The 15,696-nt window shown below is 34.3% G+C and overlaps 1 protein-coding gene across 5 annotated transcripts; it reads left to right on the top strand.

Moving 5' to 3' along the window:
- The first annotated feature begins 848 nt into the window (after positions 1-848).
- LOC123564865 (elongation of very long chain fatty acids protein 5-like) lies at positions 849-10,365 on the top strand. Of its 5 annotated transcripts, none has more exons than XM_045358754.2 (3): positions 849-1,037; positions 8,623-8,776; positions 9,486-10,365. In XM_045358754.2, the coding sequence occupies exons 2-3, from the start codon at positions 8,633-8,635 to the stop codon at positions 10,194-10,196; spliced, it is 855 nt and encodes a 284-aa protein (XP_045214689.2). In that variant the 5' UTR covers positions 849-1,037; positions 8,623-8,632; the 3' UTR covers positions 10,197-10,365. The 5 variants fall into 5 exon arrangements, with proteins under 5 accessions (XP_045214689.2, XP_045214693.2, XP_045214692.2 ...); XM_045358758.2 differs by lacking the exon at positions 849-1,037 and adding an exon at positions 3,431-3,573; XM_045358757.2 differs by lacking the exon at positions 849-1,037 and adding an exon at positions 7,025-7,173.
- The last annotated feature ends 5,331 nt before the right edge of the window (positions 10,366-15,696 follow it).

Raw genomic sequence — 15,696 nt, forward strand, 5'->3', positions numbered from 1 at the left:
CGGTGGGGAAAAATCTGCATATTTAGAGTGTTTAATGAAATATATAGGGATTTTCCCTTTTGGCGGCCATTTTGACCTCCATTTTGGATTTTTCAAATGAATTTCTTTGAATTGAACATTTGATGTTTATCATGTTACCTCTAGCAATAAAACTAATATATACGTTGCAATCCTGTCCTAGTATCCTATAATTTAGGAGATATGCCTCTTTGGATTTTTGGCAGCCATCTTGGTGGCTATCTTGAATATTTCAGTATGCTCAAAGATGACAAAGTTGCATCATTCAGTTCTATGAAGTTACATGTTATAGAACCTTTTCATGTAAAAATATTTTGTGCATACTGCAACTTTGGGTTTTTTGGTCGGCATACTGACTAAAAACTTTTGTATAGGTTTTGGATAATATGCAGGTATTTTATCTAGTTGACAATCAAACAATAATGCTCCTATGGTAACAGGTAGATGAAATATGACTATCAAAGCACAAAGTATCCTGGCAGATGGCGGCCGATTTTGAGAAAATGACGGGCATTTTATTCTTTATTTTTAAAGGTAATTGGTACTCCAGTGTTAAGTGATACAGATCAGGGGATACATGGTACATCCGACACATTCATTTGCGGTTGATTGATATATTTCCTGGGGTTTCAATATTTTTTTTTCCGCTTTTTGTAAAAATGATATATACAGTGCTGATTTCTGTCTTCTTTTATCAGTCGAGTGTTATGTTATACTGTAACGTCTAGGTTTACAACTTACTATATTTGCTGCGTAAGCTGTTACCTTAGAAGCAGATAACTTAAAATCCTAGACAGACTAATATATTAACAAAGATGGTAGTGTTAACGTAGAAACGTACATATTTGAAGATGGTATAGGGTTAAATGTACCAGAGAAACAAAACACTCTTTCTCTAGTCTGTGGTAGCTCAGGTGTGACTAGGTTACTACACACATGTGTACAGTATTAATTAGTATGTTAAGTGAAATAGTGATATATACACATATTTAGTAGGATATTAAACTGCAGTGCTCGAGGTAGGATTTAATATTTTATTTTTAGTGAGAGTTAATATGCATGCATTGAGATATAAACTACACAACCAAAACATCGTTTCATATTTGAATAATAGGGACCGTATAGTGATCAAATTTAGCCTTTTGTCCGCTATTATGAAATCACATCCTGTTTAAGTCAAATATCGTACAATTTTTAATGTATGTTATAAGTCTATATCCTCGGGTTACGGAATGATATGATCTGTAAAACAGTTTGTTTTTTCTCTTCACGTGTATGCATATTGATGAAAAGAAATGAAATAGAAATTAAACTAGGAGATAAAGGTGCAGCTGTCGACGAACGGCTGTCGTTGTCCTCAAATTATAAAATAAGTAAATAAGTCATCCCGATAAGTAATAGTTATAGTACTAGCATTTAGGAGTGACCTGTCGCTTTTATTAATAGATTTGAAAGGTTACTGGAATAAACCACTTCAGTAAAGGGGTACCCTACCTTTTTATAACTTATTTTTATAATAAATATTTAAATGACTGCCTTCTTCGACAATTAGACGCAGTGGTGCAGTGGTAAGCGTGACGGCTGTAGAACCTAACTTTTGTGAGTTCGAATTCCAACGGAGATCAATATATTCTTTTCATTTTATTTTTTTTCAAGTAATATTTTGCTAACATACACTTTAAAATGATGATAATGTTAAACATGTATTTGAGTCGCATTACTTGTATTCTTTGCTATTTTCGCATATAACATAGATTTTCAAATATCTTCTTGATTGTGAATTATTAAACATGGTTGATACAGCACTTGAAAATTCGGTCATTTCAACTAGCTGATGACACTGATTCGGAAGAAACTAACACCGCCAGCGAGTGTGAAGATGCTTCATTGGACGCGTGTGTTTGAAATGTATTGAATTTATTGAAATTGTACGAATGAAATTAAAAATGAAATGATGAAATAAAATGAAATAAAAAAAAAACATGAAAAATGTAAGTAAAACAAATCCAATCATAAAACATATCGCCCTGTGTGGGATTCGAACTCACAGCCTCCTAATCGCAAAAGTTAAATCACTAACAAGATTCCTCAATTGTACCAACTGAGCTACCGATGCAGTTTTAATCTGTACATAATTTAAAATATATTTATAGTTTTTAAAACGTCAAATATCTTTCAAACCCTTATTTAATAAATGGAAAAATCTGGAAAATCCAAATCTAAAAATAAAAGCGACAGGTCACTCCTAATTGCTAATATGTGTGAGAGTGTGTTACCAGGATATATCAGAGCTAGGGGTACATCGAGGGTATTTTTCTCTGCACATATCGTCGAGGCCGTTAGGCCGAGACAGATATGTGAAGAGAAAAATAACGAGATGTACCCCTAGCTCTGATATATCCTGGTAACACACGAGCATTACATATTATAACTGTTTTATCGCATAGTTTATTATTAAATTTTATATATTATTTTCATTTAAATTTGTTTATTATTATTTTTACTATTTTGATTCCAGTTCTGCGCCTTGCTGACTGAAACACTAAAACTTCTGTCTTAGAAAATGTGTTCCCCAGATAAAAGTACCCAACAAATTTCTGCATTGGTTTTAAATCTTTGCATTTCATTGGCCAGACATATTGTAAAACTTGTTGTTTTGTTTGTAAAAATAATCAAAGAAAAAGAAACATTTGAGAAATCTCAGAATTTCATATATTTCATGTATTTCTGAATTTGGCAATAACTATCAAGTTTTTGAAATATTCTAGTTTATTTATTCTTTTACTTTATAAATGTAGGTGTTTGTGACAATTCTTTCTCTGTGAACTGTAAATTGGAGCTAAAATCATCTTTTCTTTGAAAGGAAAAAATTATACTCCCTTGATAGGACCTCAATAGAGAAAAAGTGTTCTGATATATATCGGAACAGTTTTACTGTGCTGATATATATCGGAACACTTTTTTTCTTATGAAACTCCATAGAGATTTCCGTGTTGATATATATCGCAACAGTTTTGTAAGATATCAGCACAGTTTTGTAGTAATAATGTGTGTTACTATGTATAACATGCTGCAAAGATCAAAGGAAAATTGCCGCACTATGCGATAAGCTCAGTAAGTAAGGCTAGACAAAACAGCGGTTTATGATTTATAATTAACTAATCCTATATATAGTGTGCTTTTAATGAAAATATTTGCATACAACAGCTAAAAATTAATATTTTACATGGTGGACTATACTAATTGCCCAAACGGCTTTTGGTTCGAACAAAGTTAGGGTACCAGAGGCACATGTCCAACCACAGCGATAACTGCTACAGTAGCCTCCCCGTATCCTATAATATTTGATTTAGGTTCCTGTTCCAAGCTACCTAGTTTTCCGATATTAATTATTATTATACATGCAGATTTAGACATGTGAATATGCTACGGCTTCATGAGTATCAATAAATTGAACGATCTCTGAACAGAAACAAAATCATGCAGGTCCAGGCATATCTGATAATTGTTACTTAACATCTGTACTAAGGAATTTTCATGGAATATTTATTTCTGGTAAGCAAGTTACTTTCATTCAGACCTATTTGATATCGTGTACTAGTGTAATGATAAAGTTATATTTTTCCTGCAGTAATTACCTGGTTGAAAGTTGCAATTTAATGATAGTATTACCTAATGACTTATAGTGCTACTGCATAATGAAAAAATCTTTACTGCAATGCTTGCGACATGCTTTTGGAGCCCCTCCCACAGCGACTAATCTGTGACAAGTTAAACATTCTTAATAACAATGCAACGAAAGAAAACGAAAAGTCTGAAACACCATAATCTATGAAGAATGGATTTTTAGCTCGACTATTCAAAGAATATGTAGAACTATTGGACTCACCCATGTGTCGGCATCCGCGTCCTCGTCGGCGTCCGCGTCCCGACTTGGTTAAGTTTTGGTATTTAAGCTGGTATCTCAGTAACCGCTGGGGGAATGGATTGAAACTTCACACACTTATTCACAGTGATAAACTGACTTACACTGCACAGGTTCCATAACTCTGTTTTGCTTTTTTACAAAATTATGCCCTTTCTTCGACTTAGAAATTTTGGGTTTAGGTTTTGTATTTAATCTGCTATCTCAGTCACGATCCTTTCATGGGAATGGATTGAAACTTCACACACTTGTTCACTTTCATGATCTGACATTCACTGCACAGGTTCCATAACTCAATTTTGCATTATTACAAAATAATGCCCCTTTTTCGACTTAGCAGTGTTTGGTTAAGTTTTTGTATGTAAGGTGGCATCTCAGTACCTACTGGCGGGAATGGATTGAAACTTCACACACTTATTCACAGTGATAAACTGACTTACACTGCACAGGTTCCATAACTCTATCTTGCTTTTTTACAAAATTATGCCCCTTTTTTCGACTTAGAAATTTTCGCTGAAGGTTATGTATGTAAGCTGCTATCTCTATTGGGAATACCACTAACGGGAATCGATTGAAACTTTACACACTTGTTCACTTTCATGATCTGACATGCTATGCACAGGTTCCATAACTCTACTTGGCATTTTTACAAACTTATGCCCCTTTTTCGACTTAGCAGTTTTCGGTCATTTTTTTGTATGTAAGCTGGTATCTCAATACCCACTTATGAGAATGGATTAAAACTTCAAACACTTGTCACACTGAGCTGATATGCATTGTACTGGTTCCATAACCCTTTTTCTGCAAAACTATGCACCTTTTTCGACTTTTACATTTATTCAATTGACAAGGCTCTTGAATAGTCGAGCGTTGCTGTCCTCCGACAGCTCTTGTTTTTGTAAAATGTTATGTATGATACCATCAGTGTAACCGCATCAATAAAGTCGTAAGTGTTACCGCACCAATAAGTTTTGCTGCGTCAGTAAAACTGAAGTATTTTACTAAACCAGCCGTCAGCATATCCATACAGATAATAATGAATAAACTTTAGATGAATCTGATTAAGGCCAAGCGGAATGTCCGTCAAGTATTTCTATTCAAAAACACTGGCTATTTTTAGAGGTTCGATTGGCATAATGTCTTTGGCTGAACTTTAGGCGGAAAAATTTTCAAAGAAGTTTTACACTGTATACCTCTTTGTCGGAACGAGTAAATGCTGATATCCGCTAGCTTAGCTCAATAGGAAAAGTGCAGATCTACGGATCGCGGGGTCGTGAGTTCGACCCCGAGGTGGCGCATATGTTCTTCATGACGATGGATAGAAGGCATTGTGTCTAAAATCATTCGTCCTCCACCTCTGATTCATGTGGGGAAGTTGGCAGTTACTTACGGAGAACAGGCAAGTATTTGTACATAATTCATGAACACTGGTTAGGTTAAATACCTGTCTGTTGTTGCATAACGGAAATACTTTAGATAAACGGCAAACAAACTGATATCAGGTTGCATTTATGTTATTAAAATACCGTCGTATATAATGTAATATAATAGTTATTTATATAACTATACAAATGTAAATTAAGAACCTGTGTTATGTAAGAGGACAAAGAACGCTTAGGCCTATATCATAAAAAATCTTAATTGCTATAAATAGAATATTTTTTCTTCTTGGCAATGACATGCAAGAAGTATACAGAATCATTAGCTATATTTTTCCAACCAAAATACCGATTTTTAGATTATTTAGATTCAAGTTACAGTATTTATTAGTGCGTGTACAGTTGAATAGACTGTATATATACTATAGGCAATATATTCTCAATGCTTGGCGTATTTTCTTGCTGAATGACTCTACAAAGAAACTTGATTTTATAAAACTGACACAGATTTTTCTTTTGATATTTGTACTCATAACCTACTCTTTACACATCACTGCATTGGAAAATACAAACTGATCGGGATCCCGGGGATGCACAATGAAAAGTTGATAAGGGACCAGTGCTCAGCGTAATAGACTATGTACAAGTCTACAAAATAAAAGGTGTTCTGTTCTGTTCTGTTCTATCATACTGTTATTCCAACCAACTGTAAAAGTAATAAACTGATTACATAAAGGATACAGAGTGCCATGTTGCAAGATTTATCCCGAGCACTGTTTGTAAAATGTATCGATCACATGCATTTCGCTATAAAATATGTTGTATTGAAGTCAGATATCAGTACGATTTTCTTGCATTGTTTCAATGTGCATATCGCCGGATGATTGGATGATATGATCGGCAAATACATGTAGCTAGTCCTATTCACACGTATACAGGTCTGTATTAAATAAGTCAGACATCCCATCCGTAATGTACGGAAGCATACAGAGGGGGTGGGAAATCTTTATTTTGTATATCTGAACAGAGAAATTTTTATTTTCAAAAAAATATCTAGTTGCCACGTTTCCAAAAATAATTTCAGCCACTTTGTCTTGTGGCCACGAGATAAATTGTTTTTCAAAAACTATTTTCTTTCAGTTTATCCGCCGCGAGATAAAACAGGGAAAATAATTTTTGAAAATAAAAATCCTTCAGTTTATATAAAAAGATTTCCATGTCGCTTCTATGCTTCCATTGAAAAGAGAGACTGAGTGAATTGGGGGAAATGTACACAAACAATGATATATTGACAATTAGCGTGATATCAATACAGCAGCTAAAATAACAATAACATTGTGGAATCTTAATTAAAAGTCAATCAATATTTGCATGTTACTAACAGCAAGCTTGTGTAAGGGAGACCATTATGTCGGTTCGAACCCAGGTTCAAATCTCTGTTTGGAACTGGTAACTATTGGTTTGAACCCGCCTAGGAACTGGAGGCTGTTGGTCTGAATCCATATATGGTAACAGAAGCACATGAATATCAAAGGCCTACTTTCGCCCAAGTCCAACCTGGTCCGAATTACCACTCAGTAATACCGTGCATGTCTCCATGCGTGAGATATGAAATTTAAAACCGACACACAATGAAAAGCTTCTACAAATTCGGTCAATATTGTGCATATATGGGTATTGTTTTGTTTTTTCATGACGAGTATTGGTTTTTATGAAACACTTCCTACAAGCTGTAGTCAAGTATCACTATAGAACGCTTCCTCGTGTATTTATACATGTAGATCCTTATTTAGACATGCAGCTAATATTACAAGTTCATTTTACGGCTACACGAGTACCAATAAATTCATGGTAAATATCATGCCATAATATAGTGTGGTTTGCATGATTTTTGAATAGGATATAATACGTAAGGTAATGTGTATTTGATAGTCTTTACAAAACCTAGTTTAATACTGAATATTAACGGAATATATTGTTAATTTCACTCAGATCTATTTTATATAGTGTACATTACGTACAGATTTTGTCAGGTAAGTTAATTTATTTCATTCTGACATGTTTGATACTGTGTATATGTTACTGATACTGAATGATTTTTTTCCTGCAATGATAAACCGGGTGGCTATCCCTGAATTAATAAATGCTTTTAGCAGCGCCACCGGACGGTGGAGGACCCCGGCGAATTTAGAATAAACACTTGGCACAAAGAGTCACAGAACTCTAATCTATACGGGGAGTGGGATTAATAACTGTCTTGTAATAAAATAGTGTTACCATAAAAATAGAACTGAAGTACTTAAACATGTTTCAGACAAAATACAACACAAAGCACGGTCAAACTCTGTCGATTCTTTAATATTTTTACATTAAACCACGGAGTGTTAACACAGTATACGCGCTTGCCAACGGTTAGTTACTTATTGATTTCATCAATTAATTAGTGAAAACGTTTTAGTTCACACTTAAACTTAAAAAATAGAATAATTCAGGTAACTCTAGATGTACATGTATCTGATTACTAAAAGGGAAATGTCTGGGTTTTTTTTCTCAATAATCTGTATTATATCACTGACTTCAGTTTTTAACTACCTCAGATCAAATGCAGGTACCATGAATTGACAAATTGTATTAAAGTCCGCTAAATTTCTACGTTCTTCTGATTAATATAAATATTCTTCGTGAAAGATTGTAAATTTAAAATCAGATTTCGAATTGTTTTAAGAACACCCGTAGGTACCTCTTTAATTTCAACTTTTGGGTCATTAAATTGAACTGAAATGTCATATTCATTCACATATATTATTATTTAACTGTTAAAAGTTCTGTCACCATTATGGATATATTAAGGATATATTTAAGGATATATTTAAGCGAACGCGTACACCGCCTGAAGTGTCTGTCTTTTCTGGATTCAAAATTTTCGTTTTCTGTTTTGTTTTGTTTTTTGAGAACCTGCGCATGCATTTAATCATTTTATAGACATATATGCCTGACAATTTTCATTAATATAATCCTGTATGCACGAACAGAATATCAAGTTGATATATTCTTGTGGTAAAATAAACCGTAAAAAGTCCTAAATACAGTTTCTCGAAACTGGTTCATTCAGGAAGTAAATAGGATGGAAGAAAATAAATGCCATTTTAAAGTTTGGTACTTGTATACTGTTGTCAAGGGATACACAATTAGGCTTGAAGGAATTTAAAGCAGCTGAAAGTACTTCAGTCTATAGCTTGTGAAGTACTCGTGAAATTTTTAATACAAACTTCGAGTTTATAGCTATTTTATTTCTAACAGACTACACAGCATGGGTTTGACAGCTGAGAAGATCCTTGCAGGAGCCCATCTTGTGCACAGGCTGGATTCATTCCCTATATTTTGTGGTTATATGCTGATGATTCTACTTGCTGGACAATGGAAGAGATTTACTAAGCCGCTCAGTCTCAGGCCTGTAAGTATTAATTGTTTTACTAGTGTATTTTATTCCTTCTTATATGTAATAAGATTTTTAATTTCATTCATTTTTTAAGAACTACTATGGAAGGTTATGTAATGTAGCCTTAGAATGTGCGGTTTTCCTTTTGATGTAAAGTACACTGTTTTTGTAGTACTGTAATACATATATTAGTAAATTACGTATGTACAAATTACTAACACATATTTGCATTTTCACAATACTGCAATAACAGTAAATTATACAGTTTACTAAACATATTTGCATGTTACTGACGGTATACGTACGCCCTAACATATGTATAACTATAAACATTTTTCTTTTATGCCTAAGTTGACCTTTTGGATAATGTGGATTTAACTTGCATATTTTCGTCTTTAGGGAAAGGATTTTCATGTGTATGCTCGGATGCTTTTAAAAGGCCAACGCTATTTTTCTGAATAAAGAATGTTACTTTCAGTAACTTATCAGCTTTGCTCTCATTTCCGGTTCCGGCTTTGGAGTCATGGAGCCAATCTAATGGTCATTTGTAATAGAGTTCCGCTGAAACCAATGTTAGTGGACTGTTGTAGTCTTCAAAGGATCTTCTTGTAGATCTATTTAATAAATATTAGGCTTTTTTCATCGGTAGATCAAAAGATCTAGAAAAAACCCACGGAAAGAAAATAATCTTGTCTTTATTTTTATAACATATTTTTGTTTGCAGATATTAGTAGCGTACAACTTCACGGCCAGTGTTATCAGCCTCTACACGTTGTATGGTTTTGGCTACGGCTTGTACCATGCCGAATCAACCTTTGACGGACGACCTTCTGAACTCCTTGTACCTGTTTATAAACTGTATTGGTTCATGAAAATATTTGAACTTCTGGATACAGTTTTCATGGTACTACGACATAAACAACGGCAGATTTCGTTCTTACATATATATCACCATGGGAGCATGCTCATTCTGGGAGATATAGCTTTCCATTTTTACCCGTACACAGCTTTTGCTACGTATTTAGGACTGAATTCCGCTGTGCACGTGCTATTGTATTTTTACTACGGATTGAGTGCACTTTATCCGGACAACCCTCCACAGTGGAAGAAATTTCTAACCCAGTTTCAGATCATTCAATTTTTCATAGACTTGATACATGCAACGATAGGATACCTGTATCATAACTACTGCATTTATGGGATACTTTATGGGTTAACGATGGTCACTTTATTTTCCAACTTCTACTACAAGGCATATGTGAAGAAACGTGCACCAGTATCCAAACCCGAAACCAATGGGGAACCAGTGACAAATGACATTAACAATGGTGAAATACGAAATGGCGTTACCAAGGGTGATATTATCAGAAATGGCGTTACCAATGGTGATGTTCGGAATGGCGTTGCCTATAGTGATATACGAAAGAGGCACTAGGAATATATGCTTATATAGTTTTATTTTCAGAAATTTAGGTGATTTTCTATTGCGTTTTATTATGTGATTTTACATTGATATTTGAAACTGTTCGCCGTCAAGTTGCCTGAACTCTTTATCGTGCGAGACTGCTATGTAAACTTTATAGAATTACATGTAGCCAACATGATATTTTTGTTCAGTTTCGTCTAGTTTCCAGAATCAGTGGGGCACCAGAATCACCGTATTTTGTTTACGTACGCGCATTGCCCGACCCTTGACAAACATCTTTTATTTATGCGTCAGTTGTGTACGCTTACTAACTACAAACTGCACCACAACTTGCAAAATTTGCAAACTTCTTCAAAAATCTTTAAGAAACGATGATTTAAAACATCCACATGTTATGGAAGGCCGGTGCAACATGCTAATTGCCAACTGCTAAATAGAAAAAAGCCAAATGCCAATAACTTAATGCTAAATGCTAAATACCTTATGCTAAATGTTACATACCAAATGCTATATACCCTATATGTAATGCTAAATTGCAAATGCTTAATGTCAAATTACTAAATGGTAAATGCTAATTGTCAAATTCTTTAAGCTAATGAGATAATGATTTGTATACTTAAATTAATAAATGATACGTTCAATTATGTGGAAACATGTAATGTTCTAGCAGACTGATTCTAAGCAATAACATGCTATACCAGTCGTAGGAACATGGGACTGAAACTGTTTACTCTAAAATGTTTGTTAAATATTTTTCAATATGGACAAAGGTATACAAAGGCCAATGGCTATCTAATGGTAGGGCCATTCAAAAAGTTGAACCCGGACCCGATTTTTAACAAGGCAAGTTATATACCAAAATGTTCGTAAAGGTCTGAAGTTTATTAGGCTGCCGGCATTAACTGGCATAAATGGTGGCGGTCTGAGAAATCCAAGATGACGTCCAAGATGGCCGCCACAAAAGTAATGATGACTACAGTGTTTAAACACACCATCATGTCTACATTTTCATATAAATTTTAGTTATTTTTCCGTTTAATATTTTACTACAATATGTCAGATTTTATGAGAATCTTTTTAACATAAATTGCCTAAAATTATTATGCAGATTAACAGTCAAAAAGTCAATTAATCATAAAACTCAAATATCAGATAGATAAAAGTATATATTGAGCATATGATTTCAGGAAAATTTTCAGATTTCAAAAGTGTTTATGCAAAAACATGTCCTTTAGTTCATTCTCGGTGAGCAGTACTCATAGTACCGTGAATGCTACACAGTGAGCAGTACTCGCAGTACCGTGAATACTACTCAGTGGTGAGCAGTACTCGCAGTATCATGAATACTACTCAGTGATCAGTACTCACAGTACTACTAGATGATCAATGTTCTATGAAAATTACTCGGAGCTGTGATCACTCCAGACTGATTAGCACTGATCATTTAATTGTAACCGTAGCACGCTTAGAGTCCTTCCCACTGAACATTTCTCACTACACTAAAAAGGGACACAGTTGTAAAAAAAATGTGACCGTGCGACCACATACACGCATCACAGGATCGATGCCCCCTTTTCTAACGAAAAAGGGGAGACATTTTTTGTCAACCTACCATATCCCCTTTTGGGATAGGTTATCAGTCAACTATTAAACAAGGGCAGTCAACTATTAAACAAGGGGTTTGAAGAAATAGTTTATATATGGCATCTTTCTTACGTTTAAGCAGGGTAATAGTGTAAATTTATTTTTAGTTTCGACATTTAAAACCGAATTTGATTATATTTTTTGGAAAATATGACGATGATTATTTGTTCAGCTCCTTTAAAACTTATTTATAAGACTTTTAATTATTTCAATGACATCGTCGAAACGTTTTAAAAACGTTTTATAATGTTCTATCAAGGTGCATATACATTGTATTTCAAGTTATGCAAAAATATACTCTATTTTTGTATGCAAATCTTTGCTTGGGGCAATATGCGCACAATAATTGAGTAGCATTGAATTATCTACGGATAATAAGACATTATCCGTGTCCATGATAACAAATATAAATAAATGTACTAATATACAGAATTTAAAACAATTACCGTAAATGAACCAAATATGTAGCTATTTTGATGTTCTGACCCCAAAATCATAATGGATAAAAAAATCCATATCCTTAGGGGAACACAAAACATAAAGTAGAACTAGAAACTGACCACAAAATGTGTTTTTCGTACCTGCATAACTTGAGGAAGAAAATTAGACATGTGTATCAATATGTATCAACTTCTTCAAATACTTTTCTGTTTACATGCTTGTAATGTGCATATAAAGTCACATTAGTATGAGTACCTCTAACAACGTTTTTACGGTAAAACATTAATAATTGTCATTCCTTGTAGCAGATAATGTTTTTGTGCCATTCTTTGAATTCTGTCAAAAGGATTTATAAATTCTAATTTTCAAAACTACAAATTAGTGATAATGAATGGGTAAAATTTTACCTTTTGACATATTGTTTCACCTTTAAATGTAACAATTTAAATATTTTACAATCCGTGAAAGGTGTGTTGCAATAATTCTACAAAACAATGTATGCCAGCAGTTTATTTCATCAAAAGTGAATGAAGAAAACCTTATTTTTTACAAAAGCACCTTTTTCATTTTATGCTGCCATTTTGGACGCCATCTTGGATTTCTCAGATCGCCACCATTTATGCCAATTTATGCCGGCAATTTCAGACCTTACAAACTTTTACGAACATTTCAGTATATATAACATGCCTTGTTAAAAATTGGGTCCGGGTTACCCCTAGAAATAGTGGACTTTCTTGGCCGAAGTCACCCTACTATCAGCCCTTTATTTGAAAAGAGCACTTAGCAAAATTAAAACGCATTCGGCATGTATTGATTTCACATTTCACAATTATAACAATTAGCATTTATCGTTTGACAATTACCATTCGACAGTAAGCATTTAGCAAATAACACTTTGCGCTAACTATTTGTCATTTGTCATTTAAAGCATTTGGCATTTAGCATGACGTACCGGCCTTCCATAACATGTCAATTTAAATACATTTCTCATTAGAAAATCCCATCCAGTTTCTCCATTTCTTCAGCCAGTTGGAATGAAAATTATAGGATGTTGTGTCACCGCCTGCTGTATATATAAATAGACATGCATGCATTATCGAGACATAACGTACCTACAGGGTATTCCCGAATGTTCATTTCCTTATTAAAGCCATGTTTTACCGCTATTCTTCTTTACGTTGAACAAAACAAAGCCTTCAACTATTTTTTTCTGCATTTATATATGAACGAGTAATCCTGTTTTTGGCCAGAACTGAGAAGATGTCTCTCAAATGCTTTCACACGATTGGAATATATTGTTTGTTTGTATATAAATTTATTTAAAGTCGCCACCGGTAACACATATGGGCGACTCCTCCAGAGGAGTGTTAGCCGGAGGATAGTGCAAGATACAGAAGACGCTCCAGTTTCAGAAGCTTCCCTGATTCTTTAGCGTGCAAAGTGTAAAGCACCCATACACTGGACTCTTATCCCAATGTTTGTAATTTTAGTTGGAGAAGCGAGGGCTCGAACTCACGGCCCCAAGTATTGTAGTCAGACAGTGTTACGACTGGACCACTGCGTCTGCTCTGGCCCAGTGTAACAACTAAGATGCCACTTATACCACTGCGTGAAAGGGCGGAGAGTCTCTTTCTGTTACTTTACAAAATATTATAAATAGTTAAATACCTATTCAGGACCAGAAAGGATTTGGATATTCTGCTTTTGGGGTCATGTTAATAAAAGCATGGGCAAGTAAATAATTTACAAAATTAAAGTTTATTATTAACTTTATTATCTTTCAAATGTACAAGAGATGAATCCCACTGATATTGGTAACTCCAAGCTAAGTACATTTTCAATATTCAATGCCGTTATTAAATGCATGCAAAACAAGTTAAATCTTCTAAATCTAAAAACGCACAAAATATACTTAATATAAATTCCTAACACTGGAAGCAATATCACTTTTGATTAAATGTAAAAGAGTTCAAATCTAAAACACACGTTTGAGTGATTTAGAACTTTCAGTTTCGTTTAACACAATGTTTACAACAATTAGAAGAAACTAAGTCTGATGTTTTTGGGTGCTAATGGTAACGGCTCCGGATGACTATAGTATACGAGTCTGTATCACAATACTGTCATATTTTCACTGTAACGTGTTTATGAACCCGTGAAGAGCTGTGCACATGAAACACATATTAGGAAAGAAAAATAATACATGTATATATAGCACTAATATGTATTATCGCCATGGTAGCGAAATTGATTTTATATATAATGCTAAAAAGCTGCTAAATTAGGACATGCTTGCTGCTCGTTATTGGGTGCTGGTATATCAACGCTGGGCATCAGCCATGTCATTCATATTAGAATACATATCTTACTAAACTAGAACAGAGGGCTTGTTACCTATTATATTTTTGCGGAGACTCGTAAATGGCAGGCCAAACGATCTTTAATACTACACGTGTTATTACTCACATAACATTTTATGTCAGTTGTTTATATTCTTTTTTGTTAATGAGGAAATTTATGCAAAAATAAAAAATAAAAGAATCATAAAGACCTAGACACAGTCTTGATCTTAGCCTTTAATTCAATAGACCTAAACATCATAGTTTCAGCTCCACCTGAGAAACGAACCTTTTTATTCCTACACTGGCTGAGATGAGCTTGTGCATGGCGCTACTATAGTATGTAAGTTATGTTTCCTATATCCTTTTTATTGATTATTTGGGATTTCAATCTATAACATTTAGTTTTACAAATTAGATAAATTATAAACACTACAGATGTTACTGTACTGTTTATTTTATTACTCAAAATAAAAACCAAATAACTCATACAACACACTTTTATTCATCAAGAATATGCATTGATACTTATAACGATAGTTAAACATACGCATGATAATAATTTAATTAAATTAGGTAAAAGTATGTATATTGACAATATTGGGAGTTGATCGGCCGCTCATGACTCAACAAGGGTCTCACCGTGTAGAGTCGTTAAAAGCACAGCAAAATCCGTCGACCGAGAGGAGAACAGACGCACCAACCCAAGGCTTGCAAACATCACTTACTGTAACAATGCAACTGCGCAATCCATCGAAATTCGAACTGTGAATCCAACCAAGCCCGGGTGTCACCGGGATGTGGTCAAATGCACAACCTGAGCCAATGTAGAGCGAGGCAATATAACACAACGAACCGCAAGGCAAAGCAATGCAAGACACTTTGTACTTTGTAACAGGTATCACTCAAACGCAAAGTAACGCAAGACACTTTGTACTTTGTGACAGGTATCACACAAAGGCAAAGCAACGCAAGACACTTTGTACTTTGTAACAGGTATTACTCAAATGCAAACACACAGCAATTTCAATTGAACGTCGAGCTACCATTCCTCCCATTTCGGGTTTCACCGTGTAATGAGCGAA

The sequence above is a fragment of the Mercenaria mercenaria genome, chromosome 2 (genome assembly GCF_021730395.1).
Source record: "Mercenaria mercenaria strain notata chromosome 2, MADL_Memer_1, whole genome shotgun sequence".
Lineage (NCBI taxonomy): Eukaryota > Metazoa > Mollusca > Bivalvia > Venerida > Veneridae > Mercenaria > Mercenaria mercenaria.